At 45.9% G+C, this 27,429-nt stretch overlaps 2 protein-coding genes and 1 long non-coding RNA gene across 5 annotated transcripts; 2 read left to right on the forward strand and 1 right to left on the reverse strand.

Moving 5' to 3' along the window:
* Positions 1 to 311: 311 nt before the first annotated feature.
* LOC108924733 (uncharacterized) lies at positions 312 to 8,096 on the reverse strand. The gene is made up of 15 exons (XM_018736279.2): positions 7,853 to 8,096; positions 7,289 to 7,377; positions 6,754 to 6,850; positions 5,971 to 6,254; positions 5,732 to 5,895; positions 5,394 to 5,620; positions 5,261 to 5,339; positions 4,963 to 5,059; positions 4,773 to 4,831; positions 4,545 to 4,686; positions 4,160 to 4,319; positions 4,007 to 4,074; positions 3,482 to 3,738; positions 656 to 2,543; positions 312 to 348 (listed from the first exon to the last, which is right to left on the reverse strand). The coding sequence occupies exons 1-14, from the start codon at positions 7,958 to 7,960 to the stop codon at positions 739 to 741; spliced, it is 3,636 nt and encodes a 1,211-aa protein (XP_018591795.2). The 5' UTR covers positions 7,961 to 8,096; the 3' UTR covers positions 312 to 348; positions 656 to 738.
* Positions 8,097 to 8,099: 3 nt separating this feature from the next.
* LOC108924700 (uncharacterized) lies at positions 8,100 to 10,197 on the forward strand. Of its 2 annotated transcripts, XR_001965327.1 has the most exons (4): positions 8,100 to 8,196; positions 8,676 to 8,723; positions 8,961 to 9,022; positions 9,452 to 10,197. It is a non-coding gene; the product is annotated as an uncharacterized LOC108924700 (long non-coding RNA). The 2 variants fall into 2 exon arrangements; XR_001965326.1 differs by having other exon boundaries at positions 8,100 to 8,723.
* Positions 10,198 to 12,440: 2,243 nt separating this feature from the next.
* Positions 12,441 to 27,429, forward strand: LOC108924841 (RAS guanyl-releasing protein 1-like). Of its 2 annotated transcripts, XM_018736448.2 has the most exons (17): positions 12,441 to 12,843; positions 17,566 to 17,741; positions 18,850 to 18,955; positions 19,074 to 19,136; positions 20,683 to 20,814; positions 21,256 to 21,397; positions 21,518 to 21,691; positions 21,794 to 21,910; positions 22,471 to 22,746; positions 23,072 to 23,152; positions 23,319 to 23,423; positions 23,567 to 23,676; positions 24,406 to 24,550; positions 24,659 to 24,695; positions 25,521 to 25,652; positions 26,965 to 27,170; positions 27,282 to 27,429. In XM_018736448.2, the coding sequence occupies exons 1-17, from the start codon at positions 12,773 to 12,775 to the stop codon at positions 27,414 to 27,416; spliced, it is 2,208 nt and encodes a 735-aa protein (XP_018591964.1). In that variant the 5' UTR covers positions 12,441 to 12,772; the 3' UTR covers positions 27,417 to 27,429. The 2 variants fall into 2 exon arrangements, with proteins under 2 accessions (XP_018591964.1, XP_018591966.1); XM_018736450.1 differs by lacking the exon at positions 27,282 to 27,429 and having other exon boundaries at positions 24,406 to 24,554; positions 26,965 to 27,043.

The following is a 27,429-nucleotide window of genomic DNA, read 5'->3' on the forward strand; positions in this document are numbered from 1 at the left end:
CAAAATCATCAGCAGCAAAAATGGAAAAGGGAAGAGGAGGAAAAAGGAAGAAAAAGTTGTGGAAAGTTTGAAGGGGTTATTGGCTGAAGACATTTTTTATAAAAGAAATTAGTCTTTGCTGAAAAAAAACTATTGTAGTCTGTTAGACACCTGTACAGGGGACCCTATTTACTTAGGTCATTGCATGACAAAAGTAAACGAAAAACATATCCTAAATGCAATATCAATATTTCTCGTGGTCTCACAGAAGTCTGGCCATTTCTAACCTGACAGGAGTTGATGATTTTGCCTTAACTCCAGCTGTTTGAGGAGGTGGTCTTTTCTGCAACAGCATGAACAAGTGGACTTCTGGAAAAACAGATTTGTACTGTTTTTAGTTCCCGCTTAACATTTCATTCTTAATAATGAAACAAACAAAAAAAAATGTTTAAAGCACTCATTTTATTAAGAACAAAGGTTTATGTAATTTAAGAACATACAAAAACATAGCAATAAAATTTAATACAAGTATATGACAAAACATGAAAACCCTGAAAACAAATGACATTTTTAAACAGCATGAAGTTCATAAGTCACTTGTATTAGCATATGTATTCATATTGAATGAATGTCTTTTCCTATAGCTCAGGATGTATAAGCCATCCAAGATACTGACCCAGAAGCTGCATGTGGAACTGGTCTTGTTCTCAGCCAGCCTCCAGGAGACATTTGTGCCTTTACATTTCCACAACAGGGTGTTCAGAGCTGTACGGGGGTCCAAGTGACAATGTGCACCTCAGGAAGGGGCCAACGGGGAGAGTCTCTGTATCGCCTCCTTGTGCCAGAGGAATGGCTCTCTAAGGCCGATGAGGAGACCGTGGCTCCATCAGGTCCCTTGCCTTCAGTATCGATCAAGTGACCTCCAGACAGAGGGGGTGTGAAGTCAATCTGTGTGCTAATCTGCAGGGGGCAGCCACCATGTGGGTTCATTTGTGGGGCGGAGCACATGTCTGGGTCAGGGGGAGCGGTCTGGCTCTGGCTCAAACATGAAGAGGTGTATGGACTGATGCTGGGCTCTCTTTGTGCACACACATCTTGAGGATGCTGGAGAAGGACAGAAGGGGAGAAGACCAACAGAGGTGCGACTTGCTCCAGGGGCTCCTGTGTGGGAGCAATTGAGGCCAGACACAAAACATCTTGGTCCAGCTGGGACTGCGACTCCTGCTTCAGCAGCACCTCAGTCTTGCTCCTTGGTTGTACCTCCGACTCCTCTAGCTGTAGTTTGAGTTCTAGCAGCTCATGTAGGTCCACCTCCTGCTCATCTTGCTGATGCTGTACCTTCCCTTGTTCTCGCAGCTTGCAATGACACTGAGGTTCCTCTAGCATGTGCCCTTGCAGCATTTCTCCTGAATGCCTGCAGGGTGGATCCCACCCTCTTTCTAGATGCCCCATACACCGAGGCTTCTCCCTGTGGTTTTTCGGCTGTTGCCTGCACCGAAACTGGTAGCCATGTCCCTGAGAGTGATCAAGCGAAAACCTGGGCTGCTGCTGAGGGTTCTGAGATAGCTTTTTGGGCTTCCCTTGCCCACAAACCTTGTGACAAGGCAGGCTCTGCTGGGGCTGCTTCACCATGCTCTGTCTCTGCAGCAAAGAGGAAACACCCTCATGACTGATGGAGCGGCTGAAGCGGCGTGCCCCCTGCCGCCGCAGACGTACTGTAGTCCTTGGAGCACCTGTTCCATGTAGCTCGTGAGGGACGCTATGCTTCTGAGCTGTGGACAACAGGGATGGGGCCCGTGAGACCTTCAGAAATGCCGACAGCATGTTGAAGCGCCGCACCCTCTCCGCCACAGACATGCGCTGATTGGACGTCTTAAATCCTGTCTCCAGTTCCTCCACTTTCCCTTGTGCTCTAACAGTCAACTCCCGAACTTCCTGATCCTTCTCAGTCTCCACACATCGTTTCAGCTCCCTCTCGCCCTCCCCAACTTCCATGTGTTCTTTTGTCATAGCTTCCCTGCTGTTCCAAGCCTGCTCTGCACTCCCCCCAACATTCTCTAGTACGGAGCAGGAATCTCGAAAAAATTCAACATTAATCATTTCTCCTCCACCCTCATCCACCTCCTCTTGACCATCCTCTTGTTTTGTAGTAACCTCAGGCAGGCTGATGGATCGACGTGGCGGCCGATAGCTTTGACTGACCTTGTGATAAATATTTACAACTTGCTGAGTCTCTCCTGTGCCCCCCTGTTCTGAATAGTCCTCGCGTGACCTCTGTTCTACTTCTGCCACTGGAACTTTTGTCACCTCATCAGTAGTCCTCTGGTGATTCACCTTGTCTGCCTCCACCCTTCGTTCTTCCTCCCCTTTAATCTCCGCTGCCATAGAATGCTCTCTGGCTTTCCCATCCTCTGGCCCATTCTCTAACCCAGTCTTTGCTTCAGTTTCATCAGGTGGTTTCCCAGGGGCCACCAAAGTGTTTGAGGGCAGGAAATTATAGGGCTCTTCTGCAAAGCTGCAGTTCAGCAGATCAGGGTCATCCTCCACTTCACGTCCCACTAACACTGCAAAAAAGTCGCATAGCCAAGCTTAGGGTGACATGAGAAAGGGTTTGCAAAACCACCAGCGGAAAAGAGATGTCATATTTAAACACTTGGAAACAGTCAAAGAACTATACACTGCAGCAGTCCATGTTAATTAACTGCTAAGGGTCTTGATGTGAGCAAATGTGAAACAGAAAGTTAAAACACAAAAGTCTGGCCGTTAGCAGACCCAAATCAACACCTCAGACATATTACTATTACACAGATCAGAACTGTGGCATCAAATTAGCTCAAGTTAGGAATGACAGTTCAAGCAGCTGATCATTATCTATCAGCTGTCACTGAAGCCTGGAATGACACACATTTGTTATGTTCCATTAAGAAAACTTGACACCCAAGTAAGCTGGTAAAGTAACTAGTAACTGCTAGCCAAAAACATTAACCCAAATTATTCAAAGAACTCCTCTTACAAACACTGTGATAGTTTTTTGTTTGGGACGGCATTCTTATAGTATATAGTATAGCAATCCTGGGGACTGAACGTGTAAACACGATGTATGAATTGTTCTATAATAGTTTATTATTCCAGCAGAGCAGGTCTAACTGAAAACCACAACAATATTACAGTGGTGACTGATATACCTGCATAACAAACTGATCAACTTTAATATTTTACATTTATTCATTTAGCAGACGCTTTTGTACAATTTATGCATTAAATGCATTATGCACTTTAAAAGTGAGGGCTACGAAAGTATATCTAAGCTTTTCCCCTTTAAATGATTTTTAACTGCAAAGGAATGTTTGTTGTGTTACATTTCTATTTAAAGTCATTCCCTCCCCCAACTCAGATGTCACCATCACCAAAAACAAAAATGTCATTATTTGTACAAGACACAACCATGTAGATGCAGTAACAGCAACAGGCTTTCAGATTACAGGAATAAAATTATGCCAACCTCCTCCAGGGCCTTCAATCAGAATGACAGGAGTGCCAAAAAGGCTAACCCCCCCAGAGCTGGGTGACTCCTCCATGCTGTCAGTCACCTTTTTACCACTCAGGCAACTGTCAACCTCACACATGGTTTGCTTATCTGTACTCTGTAAATCAATTAGGGCAGGGAAATAGTTATGCAGTTCAATGGTGCTTATGCATGGCATATATCTGAGTGCTGTAGAGTTAGAAGAAAATAGAAATTCTCTGCAATGAAGCAAGCTAAATTAGACTGGTGTTCTGGTTATTTTATATCCGAACAGTCAGTAAAAAGACCGTGCACCAGCACATGCAATCCACCTTGAGACTGCCTATGTAAAATGCAAAAACCCCCTCCACTCCACTGGATTACAATTTACTTACGCAGCCTCAGGGTAGGTACTCATGCCCCCAGAGATGCAAGAACTCTTACACTAATGCACATATGGTGTCAAGCGAGTGTTCTTTTGTACTGCCATGCAGTACAAAGCAGCTGTGCGTGTGAACATACAAGTGTTCAGGTAAGCCATGGGGTGGTGTCAACAATAGGGGAAGGATGTGGAAGGGAGGGCTGCTGCTCTGCAAAAGTGAAAGTTTAAAAGACGACACCATCACAAAGCACAAGAGTGCAGTAACCACGACGAGGTCAACAACAACAAATCACATTAGAAGATAAAACGCACTGCAGAACTACAGTGATGGATGTGACCAGGTGAAGGCATGCAGAGAAGATGCCAGAACATACGGGGCTGCTCCAACTGCTCAAGGTGAAGAAGCGCAGCGACCGCCGTCTCCGCTCCACTCTACTCTCCTGTGTTGCACACCTGAGGAACAACACAATTGCTGCTCCAGGATGCAAGCAAATAGTGTAGAGGAAAGGGCACACACTTGCACAAGCAAGCAAAAGCAAAGCTGTTATTGGTGCACATTAAAGAACCATATAGCATAGAAGGAAAGTAAATAAACAGAGCTTGCCATTACCACCAAAAACTATACAAGCTCCAATTAGACCGCAGCATTTAAACAGATCTGATCCATGCTGCCACAACCTCTGCAATCTTGTAGCATCTCTCTTCTCACTCCTCTTCTCTGATGTGCTGTGAAGCACCAAGGACACCTGTTCCTCACAGCTCTCCAGCGCAGAAAGGACATAAGAGGGACTAGGGGTGGCATTTGGACTTGCTGTGGACCCTGGAGGCAGAAATCAGCCCATCTGAACAAATCCACACTTTTCAAATATAGTACAAATGACCAACAACATCAGGAAAACAACTAACCATGGCAAGAAGATGGAGTGACGCACTTGTTATCTTCTCTAAGATCATGGATTGACCTTCTGTAGTAGCACATGCATTAAAAAAATAATGGTAAAAGCTGAATGACTGCTGAAAAGTTAAAGGCAAAAGATAGTTCAATTTGAAATAACACAATAAAACCATAAGAACTGCACTCTGGAAAAATAAACACCTCTTTTTAGCTGAGCCTTCTACCTCTGGGACTGTGTCCTCTGTAGACTTTCTTTTGGTGGTATAGGGAGGAGGTGGTAAAGGAGGGGTCTGCTGGTCTGGTGCGGTAGAATATACTGTGAGGAACTATACAATGCTAACTCAGCCAGACCGCATTGTGAGTCATTTCATTAGTACATTAAAGCAGTAACTTTCAAAATACTGAACTCTTGCCTGAACCGTTGTAGACTACAATCAACTGAAACTTTCACATTTAAAATAGTCACAGCCTAAAATATATTACAATAAGTTTTCTTTACCCAACATGCTCTCTGTGAGGTGAAAGGGGCCACTGGTTGTGCGACCTGTCTTCAGTTTGCTAAATGCCTCAACAAACATCTCTGGGGTAACCAACAAGACAACAACAAAAAGAAATTAACAAGAATTCATAACAATACAAAGTGGCCTACTGTTACAAATAAAGTGCATAGACCACAAACTAACGCCATCCCTCCAACTTAGGTAACGCTTTGAAGCACCTCCCACGCTGCGCCTCCTTTGGCGTCTAAAGCTTCTGTATACTCTGAGTCTTGCCTTCTCCGGGAATCCAACTCCATCTGCAGGGGGTGTTGTGGCACCATCCTCTGCCACTGAATTCATAAGGACCGCAGGAACAATTCCTAGGATTCCCCCCCCCAACCATTGGAAAGAATAAAGAGCAAAACCAATGATTACACCAAACCCTTTTCTATTTTAGTAATCACTGCTTAAAATTTGTTTTTCGGCATTACCAATGCGATCAGCATGTTCAATAAGCACTCGGACAACCTCTGCCTGTCGATCCAACAACTTCTCTGTGCCTGCAGTCAGTTTGAAGCCTCCAGGTGGACAGTGCAACAAGTTAGGGGCAATGACAAGGGCTAGGCTGCCCACCGTCATACGATTTTCACTGCATCTGGTAAGAAGTTACAATTCTTAGGAAACCGCATTCACAGAGGTGCAGGGAAAGAGAAAAGTCATGCATGCTAACCTCTTGGCAGTGTTCTTCAAGAAGATGCAGAGGTACCTAAGAGCACGAGCATGAGACGGTGGAAACAACGTGGTGATCAACAGAGTCGCGCCATCTCTGCCTCCGACAAGAAAGCCCTCGGGCCCTAAACTCTGAGCACGGCAGAGAGGCCCTTGCAGCTCAGATGGAATGAGTGGACATGGAAGCTCCCGTAAGAACTGTTTGAGTAAGGTGGCCACATCACAAGGCTGCAAGGCTGCAGAAAACGGAAGGGAGAAGACAAGTTCTCCCTGCTCCAGAGCCACCTGAACAGAAGAGACAGAGAGCACAGGGCTTCTGAGGGGGGGGCTTTTTATCCCCCCACATTTCTATGATTCACAAAAATTAGGTTTTGGAAATTATTACAGTGCAATACAAGATATTAAAGGGTCTTCCTGTCCTATATCTATGTCAGAAGTTGTGAAAAAGAAATTGCACATTTATGAACCCGAAGGAGAGTGGTTTCACTCATCACCTTTTATTCAGACTGTTCAAATGTCAGTGAACACAGACCTTCCTGTGTTGTGCAATTTAGTCAGCATTATTGCTTAAGACTGTTAGTCAATGAAACAGTAAGAGTTCTAATAAATCAGACATGCGCGGAACGTGCAGTGGCGCAGCAAATACAGGAAGAAGTGTGATTACAGCCAAGATATTAAATACACAAGTCCAAAATCTTTCACTGCTATCTTGTGTTCACCACCATACTCATCTTCTGGCCTACTTGTTCAACGCATCCAAAGCCGTCCTCCCATATCGTTTTACCCTAAGAGAGCGGATGCGACTCAGGGATCCAGTCTTCCTGAAGAGACCCTCCGTGTGCAGATGTCTAGATAAAAATTCACAGGCATCCACCAAGAACCTGAGACCCAAAAAAAAATACGGTTAAATTCTGAACTTTAAGAATCTACTTAACAGTCCGATTGACATTATATAAAATGGCAAAGTTTCACTCCAGAATCGTAACAAGTTATTATCATTAATCTTAAAAATCAGATTTCACGTGCAAACAAGGTCTCATAAAACACATGCTTTTCAACAATCTTTTTTAGATAAGAGCTCTTGAAAGAAACTTAAGTGAGAGCACTGAACAACCGAAGATGCACAGTGACAACATGTGATGATCAACGGAAGCAAACATAAGGTGGTTTCCTCATGTATTCTTGAGAAATCACCTACAAAAAAGTTCTGAACAGATTTGATTTTACAGTCCTACTGGGAAATATTCTAACCTAGTGTATTACTTGATTTAAGCTAATAATGCAAATATTAGGCTGATGTTCAGAGAGTTCATACATACTGTGGTATCATACCCCCCAACTCTGGTAAATGACACTGTGGCAGAGAATCCAAGCTACGACCAAAGGCAAAGGAGGTGCATGGACTCTCCTGATGGAGACAAGAGAACAGTGCACAACATTATATAAAACTGCAGATCTTCTAAAGAAGAAAATGCAAGAGTCCCATACAGTCACTGTTCAAGACATGATTTCTGCAGGAGATGACCAGCAGCGCTCAACTAAGAAAAATAATTTTTTAAAGAAATAAATTAACAAAAAATATTGGCCAGGAGATGGTTTAAGTATACATTCGCTCGTTTAGCAGATGTTTTTCTCCCCAAGTGTGACGTGCGACTGGAGTAGACATGATTGAGAAGAGTCTCGCGCCCCGAAAAGTTTAAAAGTGTTACTCGTTTCTGCTCAGGGGCCCCAAAGTGTGTAAGAGATCGAGGTCACACACAGCGAGAGGCGAAGAGAGCGATGAAGATGAGTGATGAGGAGAGCAGTGTCTTCAACATGATCATTACTGTTAGGATTAGGGTTACTATTGATATCGACAGTGTTGTAGTAGTGAAGTGAGGCACCTGTGGCTGTTTGCCGGCGCTTTTCCAGTGTTTTACGCGGACTCCGGCCTCCTTCAAGGCGCCCAGGACGGCGGCGACGTGCGAGCGGTTCTCGGGGGAGTCCAGCATGGCCGATGGCGATGCGGGCACAAAGAGAAACAAAGACAACACCGCAAACTGTCCCCGACACCACCACCACCACGCTAGCGATAACTGCGGGAGGAACCTGCTGGAAAAGCACCGTGGATCGTATTCCGGAAAAAGCCGCAACGTCCCGCTGTTTTTTTTTTTTTTTCTTCCTTTTCTTATAAGCGCGCGAGGCGCCACCTGCCGCGGCTAAGAAGTTAATTTATGAAAACGATGGGGTATTTGCCTCTAACAGTCATTAAATTTGTGTTCGGTCTTGATTTTCAACTAAAATCAATTGAAACACATTACTATATCGTACTTTCTGCGGCTTTTTGTCGGTAATTCGGACTGTCTGCAGCGTGAGCGTCCACTCGCGGTTAGCTTAGCCAGCTAGTCAGTTAGCACCATCTCCCCACACTGCGAAGCGCCAACGACCACTTCTGCCTGGGCTCGTGCTGTCGCTCGCGAAGTGCTCCAGCCCGCCATTGCAGCTTTTGGCGGGAGCGCCATTTGTGTCCAATAACCTCCCCTTCATTTCTACTTCCTCCTTTTCTTGCTATTAATCCAGGCCGTAATTTACAAATTTTAACTGAGTTGTTGTCGAGTTTTTACTCACCCGTTTCGTGTATCGCACGCTGGTTTGTTGTGAACTTTGCTTTTGAAGTGCACTTTTTAATGCACATCATGTTCCTTATCAATGCATTTACCCTAACAGATAGACTAAACTGGGCCTTGGAACTGGGTGCAGAGTGATTATTCAAAGGTAATACATTTGTTTGTTATTTATGGGTGTCATCAACTCTATGTTTGCAATTATTAATTATGTCAGTAATTTTAGTGTTTGTATAGCATTTATTTATTGTACCTCTATTCAAATGTGTTGCTTTATGACTTTTATGCAGTTATGTTTTGTTGTATATGTATGAGCAAGTGCCTACCATGTCACTTTCCTTGTATTCCTTGTAACATACCTGGTCAATACAACAATATTACCTTGCAGTGAAACACCGTGGAGGAGCAGACATGCACATTGGTGTAACACGCACCAGGGTATACAAGGAGGTGAGCTCAAACCCATTGTTCAAGCAGGCCTCATTCGTCCCCCAATGCTTACTCTTTGGGGAAATATTAATGGGTAGATAAGTGTAACTTTAGAGAATACTGTCATCTAATTGTAAATGTTGAAAGTCCTTCAGTCCCCCAAGACACATGGCAAGTTGTTACACCCCTGAGGTACATTATATTGTCCTTGAGACACACTCAGAGTGCACCCACAAGGTTATAAAGACAAGCTATCACATAAAGCACATTTGCATAAGAAATTACATATTAATGTAATCGGTGGAACAAAGCAAACAAGTGATTAAATACTTGAGTAAATCTGAGTCACTACCGATATTCTGTATCAGTGCACACCCATAATAGCTGAGGGACCTTAGTGACACAGAAGCACCTGAATTTACAGCCTTGTAATCTGATCCTCGCACCCAGAGCCCCAGTGTCTTCTCCCCCACGCTGTCTGTCTTGGGTGCAACAAGGGTGTCTTTGAAGCCCAGTGTCCAGCTGCACTTTCTGGGATCAAACCCCAGGGACAGTGAGTCTCTGTGCAGGCTGTGGGACCAAGACCACAGAAAAGGAGAAACTCGGGGCGAAACGACTGGGCAAGAAAGGGAGGCGAGGAGGGGGTGTGAGCTGCACGCCATTAGACACAACTTAAAATAAGCAACAGTTACAGAAAGTCGTCTTCACAACGCTCCTTCTCCAAGTCTCTGTGATGTGGCATGGGAAAAGAAACATGCTTTTCTCTTGCCCTACTCTCTCTAGTCATTCCTTGCATGGATGGTGGTAAATTTCTATTTTTTATAGAGCAATGTAACACACGCACAATATGAGCAATGAAGATTCCCCAGTTCACCTGAAACGCATGTCAGACTGTGGGAGAAATTCCAGGTTTTTTCAAAAAACTATCCATGTTCACTGTACTGTTTTACCCATATGGTAATCCTCCTTTTCGTCTCTCTTCAAATTCGGTTTCGCTTTCACATTTTGTGTGGGTTTACAGTGTCACTATGTATTGTACAGTACCAGTGGCATAACAACTCATTTGATACGGGGGAGTCAAAAACAGTATTAATAGTTCTTGATTTGTACAGAAATGGGGGGGGCGGGGAGTCCCCTCCCTTTTCACACCTACAGTATGATAAATCAAGTGTATACCACTGAAGTGTAATTGTTGCTTTTTGACCCTGAAGATATAGTCTGATTTAACACTTTTTATATTGTGAATTCTGTTTTTCTGTGTCCTTGTTGGTGTAGTGCTTGTTAGCAATATTACCAGTTACTTGGTTAATGAGTTAGTGACTTGGTTATTAATACTTAAGTGATATTTTGATTTTTGTATCACTAACCAGTGTAAACCTAGAGAACATGTTAAAATATTCTAAAATAAAACATTTTATTCTTTGATCAGTAGTTGCTATCAGTCTTTGTATTACTGTTACACAATTTTGCATCACCCCACAGCTCTAAGTAGTTGAAATAACAAGAATTACCACCTGCTTAACTCTTAAATTAAGTGTTACCACCTACCAGCAACGTGTTAACTGACACTGAAAGTAGGGGTATGATATCTTTTAGATTCATCTGTGGAAAGCGGCGATTTGCCTGCCATTGCAGGCCTCTAATGACGAGCACTGCGATCCGAAGTGATGCGTCATCCAGCTGCTCCCGAGGCCCCAAGTTTTTACCGCTGTGTAATGTAGTACTACAGTGGTGGACCAGTTCTGCCAAATTCACCTCCTTGACTCCTTGTGTTATGAATGTTTCCATTACTGATTTTTGAAGATACAAACATTTCCCAGATTCCTTACTTATTTGCATGTTCTTGGCTTACGTTATCCTAAAATTGCTGTCTGTTGCAGAGCAAAACCACCCGTGTTTGTTTGTTGGTAGTAAAACGCACCAAAACAGTACCCAGCAAAGTGGGACCACCTTCATTCAGCTGCCCTCCACAGTGTTTACAGCTCGTGTCTGGGGTTCGAGAGTGTCTGTGATCAATTACAATATGAGGAACCCTCAGATTTTCATGGATGAATCAGTCAACAGTCAGGATTGAATAGGAGTTCTTGAATTTTATTTCGTTTTAGTACTAATGTAAAATGTTGTTTGAAGCTAATAAAAATTAAAAAGTCAACTTTTTGTATATTATAACTTTACAGCCTAACCTATAAATAAACCACAGGATGTCTATCATTAACATTCTCACTGTGTGAATTCTAAAGAAAGTTGAAAGAGTCCAGAAAACTGCAGACACTTGTAGGATGAATCAGTCAACTGTTGGGATTGATTACGAGGCTGCTGAAATGACAGATTATTAAAAAATTTTAATTTTGAAGTTAGAAAAAACATTTTGTAGTTTTTTTTTTGCTTATTGTTGCTTCATCTGGGGTTTTTACAGAATGAAGCTTGTGAATAAATGGAGGGACAGCTGTATTACGCGTTTGTTGGTTGTGGATTAGCGGTAAAAGTGAATTTGAATTTAAAGAAAAAAGTGTCAAAAGGATTTCTGGTGTTGGTTCTGTCTGCAGGTTGAGGAATTTACTAATTTGAGAGAAATTAAAGAGCAACAGGTTCCTTTAGTTAATTAGATTGAAAGAAACATACAATGATTTACCCTTTTTTGCACTAGGTTAATTTTTAGTGTACCAGTTCAATTAAATACATGGCTCAAGAGCACTACAGCAGGTGGTGGGAGTTGAACCCGGGCTCTTTGCTTGCAGATATGACCACGACAATACGTACTGACTCCGCTCACCAGACTATGGTATTCAGTGGTAAAAATACAAAGCGGCACATGAGTACCTGACCACAGTAAAAAATATTAAACAAAGAAAAACACTGAGTGTGCAGAGTGGTGACAGTGTAACCGTTGAACCTTGCAAACACCAACAGATCACACTGTTGACACTTGCCACAGTGCAGAGAACAGCAGTGATATTAATAACAACAACCTGCTCACATAATGACCCCAATTTGGACGCATTCAGTTCTAACTAGTTGTTTTGATGTAAATGCGTTCATTTTCCGTGTTGGAACTTATTTGTCTGTGTGTGTGTGTGTTTGGTTATTCAGTATTCTCTTGATGCTTCAGAAACAAAACAGTTTTTCACTTAAATGAAAGCGTGTAGCTCTTGTGTTCACAAGTCCATAAAACAAAGAGGAGAGTCAGACTTTGAGTGTTATGGGTGTGTTTCACTGGTTATGAAATACATCTTAATTCAAAGATGAGTCTTAGTTAAGACATTTGAAATACTATTACTCTGTCTTTCTCTCATGTTGTGTCACACACGCACTCACACACACTCCCCCTCCCTTCCCCCTTTGTGCACCCTCCTCCACCTCCCTCCCTCTCTCCCTCCCTCCCTCCCTCTGTCTCTCTCTCTCTCTCTAATGACAGTTCCCTTATCTGTCAGAAGCAGTTCCTCAATGCAAGAGACGTGCTGTTTTAGACCTACTGCCTGCCTCCTCTCTTGTACACACATTCCTCGTCTTTGTTTTGCGATTTTTCACTTTTCTTACGCCGTCTCACTGTGCTTTGTTTCGTCCCGTTTCATGGAAGCAAATCTGGCGTTTAATATCTGGCAGCAGACGGAGCCGGGTTGCCCAAGTGTCGCAGCCCCCCGTGGAGCAGGACAGGACTGATCTGACACCGACGTAACTCCTGGGGGCCTCTTCCAAGCAGCTCACCTGCACCAGTGGAGCCGAAGGACCCGCCGCCCCCCATGGGGCTGTAGGGCACGAGGGCACTCACTCATGCCGGCCCAAGGGGACAGGACGAGAAGAGAGGAGTGCAAACTTACAATGAATCGCAAAGAGACCAAGAGGTACTGCTCCACTCTGTGTGCGTGTGAGTGTGCGCGTGTGTGTGTGTGTGTGTGTGTGTGTATGTGTGTGTGTGTGTGCCATACACCACACTGCACCTCTGTGCCCTCCCTTGCTACAGTGCCACCAGATTTTGTGTGTCTGTGTGAAGACCATGCTATTGTTGCATTCTGCAGTGTGTCCTTGTGGTTATCTGTGTGAGCGTGTGGTTTTCAAGAGTTTCATGTTAAGCAGAGGGAACTTTTCTGCTTTGCTCTCCATTGTCGCGGCACTCGGCCCAAAGCTGCAAAAACAAAGTTAAATGTCTGCATGCGTGCATCAGCGGTATGGAGGCCCTTGTGTGTGCAACACGCGTGTGTTCGGCGTCCAAAGCGCTGTCCTTAGTCCTCAAGGTGATTTTGTGCCCAAGGACTGCAGGGACACAGCTGTGGCCAACACGTACACATACACACATTTAAAGCCCTCTGTGTTTATGTTTTCACCACGTTCTGGCTTCATGCTTTTCTACTTGTGCTCTGGTGTCCTATAAACGTGTGTGTGCGCGCGCATTGATTTCCCTTAAATTGTGTCTTTGAGATGTTTAAAGAGGAGAAAATATCGTTCACTCATTAACACTCAGTAATCACTCCGATGAGATGAATGTGGCTTGTCTACCTGGAGAGCCTCAAGGGGATGGCAGTGGGGTATTGTGTGCAGCAGTGCATCATGGGTAGCCAAGGCGGTGTGTTGGAGGACAGCAGAGGTGACCACGAATTAATGTGGAACACCAGGTTTCATCAGTACAATACTTGTCGGGATAAATGTCTCTTTACACTTCACAAGTATAAATTAAACTTCTCTAGCACTAATTTGCATCAGTCAGCTGGTGCTGTATTTGCCATTCAGTATTTCTCAAACCTGCTGCACTTCCTTTGCTTCCAGTTTTACTCAGTTTCTTACCCATTTGTATTGTGGTGACATGGTTGCCCTAGGATATAACCACAGACCCACCTATGGTGTATGACCTTTAACCTGAGGTGGTAGCACAAGAGTCCTGAAATGGACCCATGTAAGGGTTAGGGTCAGGGCACGTTCTGCACTCACACTCCGCTCTGAATCAGCATTAACACTCTGAGGGCAATTTTCACAAACCTGTTCAGCAACCTCGTGGTCACAGGTCAGTGGATTGTGCCACTCTTGTGAGTCTTGCCCAAAAAAACATCACTGGAAAGAGTAACAAAATATGCTCTGTTTTTATTCAAATAGGAATCTCCTCTGAATTTATTTACCTTTCGATTTTTTATGTACTGTCTTTATGTCTCAACACAAAACATGATCTTCTTTGCTTCAATGTATCTCTAAAATGCTAATATTTTTATTCCCTTATATAAACAGATCAGTGTGTTATAATATACTTCTGTATTTTAATGTTTTGTGTTCAGTTTTTATAATCGTTAGCTTTTACAATTACACATGTAACCGTATGCATAAAGAAACACATAATGATACTTTTTAACAGCATCAATTTAAATGCTCCTTTAGACAACTGATGTACATTACTGTGGTTCTCGTGATGTTACACTTTGCAAAAAGTAAGATAGGTCTGAAATTACTGTTGAGATCGGGGAGAGAAATCAGAGCTTTGGCTGTGGTCCCCTGCGTGACAGTTAGTGACGCTCAACTGGTTCAGGGATGGGGGCCCTTTGAAAGAGCTGTTGTACAAACTGCTGTGGTGTGGGTGTGTGTGGGTGTGTGTGGGGGTGGGTGGGTGTTTGCAGACTCTCATTCCTCTACGGGAGGGAGAAAGTGAGCGAGAAATGCCCTCTATAGCACACAGACAATTTGGCACCAATTAATCAATTAGCAAGAGAAAGGCTGGAATTTGCATGACCCCCCCCACCACATGCAACCCCCGGGCACAGTGGGATGTGACAGAGGGGTGGTTTCCAAATCATAAAGACACGTTGTTTTGTGAATGAAGCGAAAAGAGGATGTGAGTGGCGGAGGGGCGGACGAGGCGGAGAGGCTCAGTGCGAGCGAGTGTCCGACGGGCCCAGGTACGGCACATCGGGACACTCCGTCCACTCTTCCCACTTCTCGGGGCTTTCAGAAACAAGCCGATGGTGATGAAAAGTGTCAAAATGAAAAGTAGAAGCATAGACCTCACACAGGGGTGGTTGTCTTTTTTAGCAGATTTTAAAAATAGCAACTGATGGTCAAGTCGTAGCTCTTTGGCAGGATGTCTACAGTATGTGTGCGCGTGTGTCTCTGTGTGTTGCGCTCTTACACAGAGTACACTGCGTTATACAACAGGATGTCACGAAAAGACTGGAGCCCCTACCCCTCTGGGCTAAGGGTTCCAGAGAAGCTGGCATGGCAGAAAGCTATACAAAGATATTCCCGCGAACAAAATGACAAAACCGAAAACCAGAACTGTAGTCAGTCATATCGGCAGGTCTCCCCCATTACCAATCCAGATCCTGATTTACCATGAAATTCCAGTGACAATAATATTGGTCAGTGTTTTCCAGCACGTTCTCCCAGTCTAAGTCCAGCTTTACTGTGGAGGTTCAGCACTTTTAGGGCTCAACCATCTCCTCGTGCAAATGACCTGGCTGCTGTCCATCTGAGTGAAAAGGGGGAACCTCAATGGGCTGAGGGTGCAAATGTGGGGGGAGGGCAGCGCTCCCTTTGGCACCACGGAGATCCCAGGTTTCTGGTCTAATTTACACTTATCTACTTTTTTGACACTTTCCTTTTTTCAACAGTGCTACAGCAGGAGGTGCATTCAAACCTGAGTCCTTTAAGCGCAAATTGGCAGCTCCAACCATTACGCCCCCTGTTGGCCCATGAATGTATAGCACGGCACTGTGATTTTGAAGTCCTTATTCCCCTGTCCACCTTTTGAAAGGGAGCAGAGTGAGTGTAGCATCCTAGACAGGAACAAGGATAAATAATAGAACTAATAAATAAGGATATAAGTACTAAAAAGGGATAAAAACACCTTCACCTTGTAACAAAACAGGTGACCTGTGACACTGGGGGCTTGCAAACCTTTATCACCCCGGGGGGCAACAGCTGAGGAAGTTTACTGAAACTGAACCAAAAACAGCCAGGAGATAAGTGACAGGTGCAGTGTGTGTGTGTGTGCGCATGAGCGTTATTACTATGCCCTACTGTGAACCAGCCGGACCAAACCGACGCAGTGTAACGGACCGTAGCGGCGTTCACTCAGCCCGGTGCTCGAGGTGTTCCCGTGTTTGGTGTCACCACCAGCTACCTCCGTCAGAACATAAATAGAAAGAAAAGGCCTCATCTTAGGCCCCAGTAATAATAAACATAGTAATAATAAGAAACATAGATCGGGGGGGTTACCTGTCCCAGACCCACAGCAACAGCACAGGATGGAATATGGAACTGAGAGTTTGGGCCACATATACAAAAATATTTTATTATACCTGGTTTTATTAATATGTGTGTGTGTCTGTGCGTGTATCTGTGTGTGTGTCTGTGTGTGCGTGTTCCAGCATATTCGGGATGTGAAAGTGTAGACTAAGCAACAATTTCAGGAGAACTGAAAATAAGCACTTTGTGCACATTTGTGTGTGTGTGTGTGTGTGTGTGTGGAGAGTGTGTGTGAGTGAGCCTGGCAATGAGGGTGTGGATTCTTGGTCAATGTGATACGATTCTGGACATTCTAAGAAGTCGCCACGATTTCCCTGAAGCCACCGTGCGCTTCCTGTTCCCCTTTACTCAAACCCGCACTATGATGTCACATCACACCGGTGGTCATTTGCACAGAGCACTATTACTGGTTGTGCCCCCAGCCCTGCCCATACACAGAAACAACATGCAAGGAGAGGGAACAGCAGGTGCGAGGTGGGACTCAGGTTCGAGTGCAGCCCGGCGTAGTTTGCCGTTGCACTGGAGGCGCCAGATTTGAGACGAAGCGCTGACGCAGAGGCCGCAGCTTTATCTCCTGCATCAGCAGAGGCGGCGAGGGGAAATCTGAGTGTGTTTCTAGCGCAGTCTCGTCCTCGTCGACACCCCCGGACTCACACACAGACACACGCGGCAGTACTTGTGTTTTTATAGCCACACGCAAACACGGGTGACCCACATCAAACATGTCACATGTGTCGTTCGCCCACTACAGCACTCACATGTATTCTGGTCGTTACCGCGCTGTGCACAGCGTTGCTCAGCAGGGGGCGCTGTGGGGAAGCAGCAAGAGATGAAAAGGTTACAGTTCTCAGTTATGAATAGATATTAGCTATAGATATTAATACTGATATTAGCGTAAGGGACACTGCTTCTTTCGCAACTGTGGAACAAATATAAAGCAGCTGTACAGTCCCTGCTTCCTGTCTCATTGGCAGTGTCAACCAATCACAGCCCTTGATTACGGTAAATATCAAATCACCATCAGATTCACATTCACTTCTATTATTATTCAGTTCATGCAGCGCATGCTTTTCTCCAGAGCAAGTTACACTGATCTACCCATTTATACAGCAGGACCATTTTTACAGTAACAGTTTAGGGTAAGTACCTTGATTGAAGGTACTACAGAAGCAGCAGGGATTTGAGCCTGGGTCCTTCCAGTGCATAGCAGCAGGTGTAACCACTACGCCCCCTGCAGGCCCACTGCACGCACCAGCCACTGGCTCTTTGGCACATTTCTCTTCTTACAACCGAGTTGTTGCACTGTGACAGTGTACCACGTCTCTGTCCTTTTCTCCTAGGAAGTCTCGGCACAACAGCCCGGGCAGAGTGCGGTACCGCAAAGCAGGGCTGGAGCGGCGGATGACTTGCCCCAGCCCTCGGGAGATTAGCCGGGCTTTGCTGACCCCCACCCAGGGCTTCCTGACCCGAGCCGCCAACCTCGACGACCTTATCCAGCGGTGCCTTCTTTGCTTTGGTAGGTGGAGAGCAGGTGGGACGGGCTAAAGCTTAAGCTGGAGTGTCCCACTCAGAGGTGCCCATCCGCCAGCGCATCCCACCCGGGCCGGCAAGGTGGCTTAGTGCGACGCACCGGTGCCTGCATTGTGCCACAAAGCATAGGTTCCGTCCCCATCGAGCCCGTGTAGGGTTGTGGGTCCTCTCATTCTTTTGCTAAAACTGGTATGGTCCAGTTGGACAGAGCTCTTTGCTTCTTCCTCCTAATCATTTTGACTCCGCTCCCCTCAGTCAGATTATATAAGTGTTTGCCAGTGAGGAAGACGTGTTACACTCTGATCGTAGCCAAAAGGCCAAGAAGCTGGAACACGTTCTAGATGAGTGACACACGCGCACACTTTCACACCCGTGATAGTGTGTTTCATCTGCTCCTGGGCTATGACAACATATGCTTTACTTCGCGGTTGCATGCGGTGTGATGCTCTGCATTGCTGCTGCATCACATCGCTGCTATGCACCACATTACCTTACGGCACCCTGCTCATGTCTTTCACATCAATACTCAGCTCTAACCCGCTTGTCTTTTCATCACTCTAAAATCCCACAATGCTTTGCTAGTCTCCCGGAGATGTTTCACAGCAGCGGTGCCCAAACTCTTGGCCAAGGGCCACAGTCTCTTTGGTGTGAATGGGGCTGAGGGCCACGCGTGTGAAAATCATAGCAAGTAATGCACTGAGCCTCCAGTATCTAAATTGAACAATCATTTACTTTTTAAATTGTTTATTTCATTGCATTTTATTTCGGAGTGCGTTGTGTTTGCAGGCGTGTGTCTGACTGGAGCTGTATTGACGTGTGGTTCAGGGGAATGCACGGCTTACGGTAGAGGTATAGCACACGTCAGTAACGTGCACATATCCTTGTGGGCTGCACGCTGGACACCCCTCTTCTGCAGCAGCTTCACTCCTCTGCTGACGGTTCAAACAGCGTCGCATGAATCTGCAAAGCCTGTGCAGGGAAATCACGCGGCAGAGGCCTGACTCATAGCGAATTGGGAATCTCTGTGACCTGACTAAGCAGTGCGGTGTGTTTCTGCAGCGCACCATAACGGGCCGTGCGGTGCTGTGTTTCAGACTCGGATGGAAAGCTGACCAGAAGCGTGCAGCTGGTCCACATGACGCTGATGATGCACAGCTGGGTGGTTCCCTCACACATCTTTGCACAGAAGCTGCTCCTTCTATATCCTGCTCATTGGGTGGGAACGTGCGCACGGGACCGCACGAGTCAGAGTGTGTGTAAGCAGAGAATGTGAGAACATGGCAGATATTTGGCTGCTGTCCTTCCTTGACTTTGTCACCTATAGAGACTGTCCAGTGGAAAGAAGGATCCTGCAGCGCACACAGATCTGCCACTTTATCAGGTGAGTGGGTGTTGCCGTTGCCGCCGCCTTCTCCCCCGAGCCGCTTCTCTCGGCATACATACAGGGAGTGTGTCACTGCCCTCTTCTCATTTATCCTTTTTAAGCCCTACTCCGCTTCCTGCATTCCTGGCTGACCTCTGAGTGTGTGTGTATGTCTGTGTTCTCCCACAATAGAAACTCGTTGTACTTGTTCGCAGAATTCCCTGGTATGTACATTCAGAACACACGTCGCATACATTGCATTGAGGCTGAATTTGCATCTCATTTGCATAAACACCACATTTGCATCGCATTTTCATCAGGCATGTGTGGGACAGCAAAAGGGCTGTGTGTGTTGTAGGTTCTTAGAAAGGCCCTCAGATGCCTGATTTAAACACCTGTTTTGCACATTTCATAACGGGAGGCAGTGGCACCAGGCGCCCAGTTCACATTAATGCTGGACCTGGAGCTCTTTGGATTTCATATTTATCCTCATAAGTTCTCTCTCCATGTGTTGAGTTGAACGCTCTATAAAAATACGTTGAACTGAATCGAATGTTCATTTCAGCTCCTTTAAATCAGGGCATTTTGTGCATTGTGATATATTGAGTTAATGAGCTGAGCGAAACGTAATAAACTGGTAATATAACAAAGTAAAACTGCAGTTTCCCTCCAGATTAAAAGGAGTTTTTTCATTCATTAATTTTTCTGCGGTATGACAGTGTAACAGTGCTAAAGTCCAAATGAAACGTTTACTGGTGTGTTTAACGGTATAGTAACAGTGTATCGCTTATGAAGCGATAACTTGTAAAGTGTCTCTTTTTCAGTCTTTGCGATTCCTGAGGAACCCCAGTGAAATCATATCTCATATGTTTCTATAGACGTTAAAATATGACATCTGTCTCACAGCGCCTGTTTGGTGCGAGAGAACGTGGGTCTGATCCCCGCTCGCTGTGTGGACTTCACTTGTTCTCCGCGCGTCCGTATGGGTTTCCCCCGGGTGCTCTGGTTTCCTCCCACCGTCCAAAGACAAGCAGTTCTGGTGGATTGCTGACACTAAATTGCCCTTGGTGTATGGATGGGTGAGTGAGTGAACATATTTGTACTGGCACCTTGTACAAGGTGCACAGCCTTGCACCCAATGCACAACCCTGTTCAGCACAAGCCCTCACTGAAATTGGACAGATGGATGCGATGCGTGCGGCTCCGTACGTTTCCTGTTGTTGGCCAATGAAAAGCAGACGCTGTGGCCAGTGGGAATCTGGAAATCACCCTGGAATATGAATGATCATTATCATCCAGGGGGGCACATACAGGTCAGATGCCCAGAAAAGAGAACTTGCACAATGTAGGCCCTGTCTCGAAAGGCGCACGACCTCACATGTGAAACGTGTACATGTACAATGGAAGTATTTTAACTGCGCTCTCCCGTTAAAAGTGTTCATCAAGTTACAGTAAAGCTGTGGTGAAAGAATAAATTGTTGATTATGTTTGGCTTTGGATCAGTATTGGGCTGCTGCTAAGAGGTGTGTGTGTGTTCCCTGTCTGCCGCCTCCAACACACACAGGCTGTGGATAAGCAAGTTCCCAGCAGCATTCGAGGGCGACCCCCTTCTGGAGAAAGTCATGGGCGACTTGTGGGCGCTAGTCAGGACCGAGGGGGAGGAATCCCACTGCCTGCTGGTCGACACATCCAGCCTGTAAGTTCTCATTGAAGACGTACAATGACGCTGTTTGAACTGTTATTCTTCATATAGTTCATAGATTTCATGTTTTCTCCAAAGAAGCTTTCACTGATTTACCCAGTACCCCAGCAGGGTAAATTTTACTGTATAAACCCAGAGTAAGTACCTTGATCGTGGGCACTACAGCAGCAGGCAAGATTCGAACCTGCAACCTTCAGAGCTACGCGCCGCAGTTCTAACCCCCACAGTATTGGCTACCATTGTTCATAGCTGCATTTTGGGGCAGAAAAACAACGTGCAGATTCTAGCTCGTGAACTTTCCTTCGTCCAGCTCAAGGACGAAACGGTTTATGTCTTTACTCCATTTGACCGTATATTAACTGAGAGGCTGCCATTCAGTAGAGGAAGACAAATTCAGACCGATTCGTGTTTGTATTTGCCCCTCCCCCCCACCAGTAACACCCCTGCGACTCCATCCCTGCCCCCCTCCCCTTCGATGAAGAAGCGGAAGGTCTCCCTCCTCTTCGACCACATGGAGCCTGACGAGATGGCCGAACACCTAAGCTACCTGGAGTTCGAGAATTTCCGCAACATCTCGGTAAGGCCAGTAGACCCTTCCGTAACCTCGTGTCCAAGGGGTGAGTGCTGTGTCCTCGCGGGATCTGTCGCACCGCGCCATGTGGTGATGCTCTCCTCTTCTCCGCCTTCTCCGAGTTAGTACCCGGACTACCGCAGCTACGTGGTAAACGGCTCAGTGCGGGGGAACACCGCTTTGGAGCGCTCCGTCATGATGTGCAACGGGGTGTCCCAGTGGGTTCAGCTCATGATCCTGAGCAGACACACGGCCCAGCAGAGAGCCCAGGTCTTCACCAAATTCATCCTCGTCGCCCAGGTAACATCCCGTTGGGTGGGAACAAAACAGGGTAAAACCAAATTTGTGCCCAATGGACGAAGAGTCGGTGATGCCATCCTGCCCATACCCCTGTATCCATAGAAGCTGCGCTACTTGCAGAACTTCAACACTCTGATGGCCGTGACGGGGGGGCTCTGCCACAGCTCCATCTCCCGCCTTAAGGAGACCTCCAGCCTGCTGCCCCAGGATGTGACCAAGGTCAGACGGTGGTCCCTCACCTTGGAAAACACACAAAGCAACTGCTCAAAGAAAATCCAAAGTTTGCCTGCAAAATATTAGACTGCATAACATATGAGGACCCAGGAAGCAGATAGTTACTTGATGGTTAGGGGCCAAGGTTAAGGCTCTTCGGTGGCAGGAAGTGGGGGTGGAGACTTGCGTGGAAGTGCTGAAAGCTCTCAATATCGTCTGGGTGTTTGACTAATGTGCCTCTTTAAAGTAGCTTTGATGACGGGGACCAGGGCTCTCGAGGGCGGTCGAGGAGGCCCTTGGGCTAGATGCACATTTTGCTCCAGAGGAAGAACAGCCACTGAAGGTGGTTCAGGCATCTGGAATGTTCCCAGGTGCCTGCCATAGCTGATCTACTAGACATGAGGAGGTCCTGGTGTAGACCCTAAACACACTGGTGGTATTATATTGCCAGGACGGCATGGAAACACCTGAGAGAATTCCTCCTGTTGACCCCATATCCTTCTCTGGTTTAATTTTCAAGTATTTCTGATGTTTCTCCTTCCTAACTCACACTCTTCTTCTTGTAGACTCTCAATGAGATGACAGAACTGCTGTCATCCTGCAGCAACTACAGCAACTACCGTCGGCTGTACAGCGAGTGCACAGGCTTTAAGCTGCCCATCCTGGGGGTGCACCTCAAGGACTTGGTTTCCCTGAACGAGGCTCTGCCCGACTACCTGGAGGACGACAAAATAAACTTGGGCAAGCTCCAGCACCTGTACAGCAACATCACTGACCTGCTGGCCATCCACTCCTGCAAACCTCCCTTTGAGGCGAATAAGGACCTCCTGCATCTCCTCACGGTGAGACACTGAGGGCGGAGGGTCATTTCACTTCCCAGAAAGAGTCATTGGACTGACAAGTCCATCAACATCCATATGAGCTCATCTGGAACAGGATGGAGCTCAGTAATCGTTTTGTCCAGAACTTCTAATGTGTTGAGGTCTTCAAAGTGAATATGAAGCTGCATTTGACCTGTGAAATTTGGTTCTATTCTAAACATCCACCTCACTGTACACTTTAGGTACAGTAGCTTGGGCGTTTGGTCATTTGTTCAGCACAGCAGACTTATCATGTTTATCACACAATGTGCTTCTTTCACATTCCGTGCGCTGTCTCTTCGCTCAGTTGTCTCTAGATCTTTACTACACCGAGGATGAGATATACGAGCTCTCGTACACCAAGGAACCGAAGAACCCCAAAATACAGGTGTGGAAGCCATGTTCTTACCTTTCGCACCATCAGCCAAACTGAGACATCAGCTGTAATAACGGGACACTAATAAACATCAGATGCGTGTATTCGGGAAAGATAATTGTGGCAATGATATGCATGTTTTACTGATGTTTGGTTTTCCCTCCTCCTCCGTCTGCAGCCGGCTACACCAGTCAAACCACCTGTAGTGGCAGAGTGGGGGTCTGGAGTAACCCCCCGGCTGGACCCCGACACCATCTCCAGACACGTCAAACAGACAGTAGATGTGAGTTCTGAGCAGCAAATGAACGTGCAACATCGTAACAGAAGCTTTTCTCACAATTCTCAAAAGAAAGATCAGCAGCATCCTACCGTTCTGCTCTGTCTGGGCTGCATCATGGCCTCCTGATCGCGTGTCGCCCTCTGCAGTCTATCATGAAGAACTATGACCTCAACCTGGACGGCTACATCTCCTTGGAGGACTTTGAGAAGATCGCTGCAGGCTTCCCTTTCTCCTTCTGCACACATGAAAGCGACAGGTGAGGTAGAACGATGGGTACTCCATGGGACAGAATGACAGTAGAGTTCAGCCCAGCCCATCGTGTGGTGGTTAGTACTGGTGCCTTTGCACCTGAAAGTCACTGGTTTGGATCCCACCTCCCGCTGTAATGCTCTTGATCAAGGTGCTTGCCCTCATTTGCTCAAGTATATTACCCAGCTGTATGAATGGGTGAATAACTGTAAGCAGCTTTTGGAACTTCTGACACTTTGGAGAAAAGTTTCTCACACACACACACACACACACACACACACACACACACAGAGAGAGTCTGAAACCGCCTGTCCCGAGCGGGGTTGCGGCAAGCCGGAGCCTAACCCGGTAATACAGGGCACAGGGCTGGAAGGGGAGGGGACACACCCAGGACAGGACGCCAGTCTATCACACGGCACCCCAAGCAGGACTCGAACACCAGACCCACTGGAGAGCAGGCCTGGGCTAAACCCGCTGCGCCACTGCACCCCCCTTAGAAACATTTATTCATTTAGCCGAAATTTAATTCCAGGATTAGTGGGACATAATATTATTAAACTGATAATGATAAATGCAGAACAATAGTAAGTATGGATGTCAGCAGAACGTCCAGAGAAACCCAGGCTGGACTGCAGATTTAGGAAGTGGGCTACAGTGATTATCCAGAACTATTGAATTTGAAACATCTGCCAAGCTACCAGTTAATACCAAAAGAGGCTTCTGTTCTTCTTCTCAGGGAGGGCGAGATCAGCCGAGACGAGATCAACTCCTACTTCATGAGGGGGATGTCAGTGTGCGCCAAGCTGGGCCTCAAATTTCTGCACAATTTCCACGAGACGACGTACAAGAAGCCGACCTTCTGCAACACCTGCAGAGGCTTTGTGTGTGGGAATTTCTCCTCTTTTCCAGTACATTCACGCTCTCTGGTCTCTATAGTTGAGTTGAACCTGCCCCCAACTTACTTGTGTCTTGTCTCTGCTCTCTTGCAGCTCTGGGGTGTCATCAAGCAGGGCTATCGCTGCAAGGGTAAGATCCAGTCCATTCTTTTGTAATTATCTCTGTTTTTGCAGTTTTTTTAGTTGCTTCAATTTAATAGAAAAATATTTGCATCTGTCTTTTATGCAGAGTTTTGGTTTTTCCAGATTACGGGTTAAGCCGGGTCCTCTGTTGACTAAGTAATTTAACCTAAGCCTTCTGCAGTTCGGCTCTAGTTTTTCCCCATTTAAAAATGTAAATTTTCATAACTTCACCATGTTTCAGTCCACACACGTTTTTCCACCCATGCAGAACCCCATTAAATCAATGTCAGTCTGTCCATTCCATTTCCCGTGTTTCATATTTATAACAACAGTGCCTTGCAAAAGTACTCACACCCGCAACCAACCCTCCTCTCTGACCGACTCGTGAACGGAATCTCTCTTTTTCAGTGACACTCTTTCAAAACCTGAAGCTAAAAATTATTTAGAGTTGACGTTGATAAGGATTTTTGAAAAACTGGAATGGGCTGTTGGCATTGCATAAGTATTCAGTCCCCCCACATTAATAGTTGAAAGAAAAACCTTTTGCTACAATAAGTTTTGAAACTTTTGGGGTAAACATGTACCACCTTTGTACACTGTTTAGCGGGAGTTACAGCCCATTCTTCTGTTAGCCACACCCAGGTTTTACAGTGGTCTAGTCAAAGTCCTGACCTCAGTCAAATTGAGAATCTATTTGAAAAGTGTGGACATTCACCAACCTGAATATCCTGGAGCACATCTCCCTCAAAGGGCCAAAATAACATGAAGACCACGACCTTCTATATTTGTAATATGGTGGAAGCCTTAACTAATCCCTCTCTGATTTTTCTAGACTGTGGTGTGAACTGCCACAGACAGTGCAAGGACCAAGTGGGGATGGAGTGTGTGAAGAAAGTCAAGTTTTCAGGCGGTTCCTGTCCATGCACCCCGATCCCTGACAACAGGCCTAAAGGACATAGTTGGAGTGAGTCCCCTCTACAGTCCATCCAGAGGAGTGTCTCAGGGTTCCTGTTTAGCGGGCCCATCTGCATGGGTTCAGTCGTTGGTGACGGATTCAGGTGTCGTCAGCGGTTAGTCCTCCTTCGTTGGAGACAACATCTGGAGACTTGGATTCAACACATATTTATTGTGCAGCACTTGTTCCCAGATGATACCCTCCTTCTCTGAACTGGCATGTCCCTAAAGCACCTCAGCCACCTCAGTCTCTTGTTTCTGGGCTCTGCCTTCAGCACACATCATGAATCCCCTGTAGCTACCTGCAGTTATTTGTCCTTCATGGCCTCCAGCTCCTACAACACCTTATCTTGCAGAAACACAAACCCATGCAGAACAATAGCAGAAGAAAGTCTTTACTCACCTTACAACGGTAATTCGTTCCTGAAAACTCTTGAGAAGGTAAAGTGTCCTAACTCGCTAATGTAATTACCATTAGTTTTAATGGTTTTAAAAAAAAAAGTTACCCCTTCCTGAGTCATAAAATTGACAACCATTTATTCTAAAATATCTCCCTTTGGAGCCAGAGATTGCATGTTTGAATCCCACCTCCAGCTATAGTACCCTTGAGCAAAGTACTTATCCTAAATTTCTCCAGTTAAAATCAGCCAGCTGTATAAATGGGTAAACAGCCGCAAGTCTCTTTGGGCAAGATCATCAGTTAAATGAGTGTATGTAATACCATATGGCTCTGTACCTGCACCTGTCCAGCTCTTTTTGTACCTATTACATGCCATAAACTTACACATGGAGTATCGTATGTATGTGAGTGTTTATGTATTAATTCAACCTTTGATGGAAAAAAAGGACTGTCAAGACAAAAGGAAACAACAAACTGCTGAACTGGCACTCGGTGAACAAGTGGACATGGTTTGAACAGGGGTCGAACGGGGCCATGATCCCTGAGACTGTAACATGTCTAACAAGGAAACAAGGGCTGAAAGAGGTTAAGAACTTAATGCGGTACAAGCCAAACTACGCCTAAGAAGATGATCACCTGGTGGCTCTGGTCTCGCACCGCTCAGCTGATGGGAGGCACAAAATCCCGATTCGACCCTTGTAAATATGAATTTGAAGTCAGGGTAGTATGTGGAACTCCTCATGAAGTCAAATTCCACACTTGACTGTGTGGGAAAACAATACAAGTCTTGAGTCACAGCCATGGCATAAAAGGCCAGAGAATTAAAGGGAAACATACTACAGGTTAAACTGCTGATGAAATTGTTAGTGCAACTGTTGGTAAAATTGTTTTCCTTCATTTGTACGTTTCTGCTTTCCTTCAGGCTTGGAGGAGGACAGCTTTGTGTTCCCACAGAGCGATGGAGGGGAGTCACCTGAGGAGCGTTCCCCAACGCAGAAGCATCGCAGGGACGACTCCCAGCTTTCTGACGAGTCCACCCAGACAGACCCCGAGGTGTGGACCCCAGGAGGGGGCAACAGGAAAGGGCCGCACATTAATTCACAAACCCCTAACTCTTGTCTCGGGAAGGTATGTGCTAAATTGTGACAAATCGCACTGAACACAAACACAAGAGAAAACCCCCTCAGGAAACATGTTGGTTCTCGAGAGTTAAGACACAGGTCTTTCCCATTTGTTTAGGACACGGGATCGTCACACAAGTCTCGGAAAGCAAGGCTACAGAGGGCGCGTGGCTCCTCCATGCCCGTCTCCTTGCTGCAGGGGAAGATGGAGGATCTACAGCTGGACAAACACAAGGGTGGAGAGACAGACTGACGGGGCACCGAGA

This window comes from Scleropages formosus, chromosome 3, assembly GCF_900964775.1.
Source record: "Scleropages formosus chromosome 3, fSclFor1.1, whole genome shotgun sequence".
In the NCBI taxonomy this organism is placed as follows: Eukaryota; Metazoa; Chordata; class Actinopteri; order Osteoglossiformes; family Osteoglossidae; genus Scleropages; species Scleropages formosus.

Coding starts and splice junctions, on each gene's coding strand:
- LOC108924733 (XM_018736279.2), bottom strand. CDS start 7,960: ATGCTGGACTCCCCCGAGAACCGCTCGCACGTCGCCGCCGTCCTGGGC. Junction 6,255..6,753: donor GTCGCATCCGCTCTCTTAGG/GTAAAACGATAT, acceptor TCTTCTGTTCAG/GTGGCTCTGGAGCAGGGAGA. Junction 5,896..5,970: donor TTGAAGAACACTGCCAAGAG/GTTAGCATGCAT, acceptor ACTTCTTACCAG/ATGCAGTGAAAATCGTATGA.
- LOC108924841 (XM_018736448.2), top strand. CDS start 12,773: ATGCCGGCCCAAGGGGACAGGACGAGAAGAGAGGAGTGCAAACTTACA. Junction 12,844..17,565: donor AATCGCAAAGAGACCAAGAG/GTACTGCTCCAC, acceptor CTTTTCTCCTAG/GAAGTCTCGGCACAACAGCC. Junction 18,956..19,073: donor GCACAGAAGCTGCTCCTTCT/ATATCCTGCTCA, acceptor TGACTTTGTCAC/CTATAGAGACTGTCCAGTGG.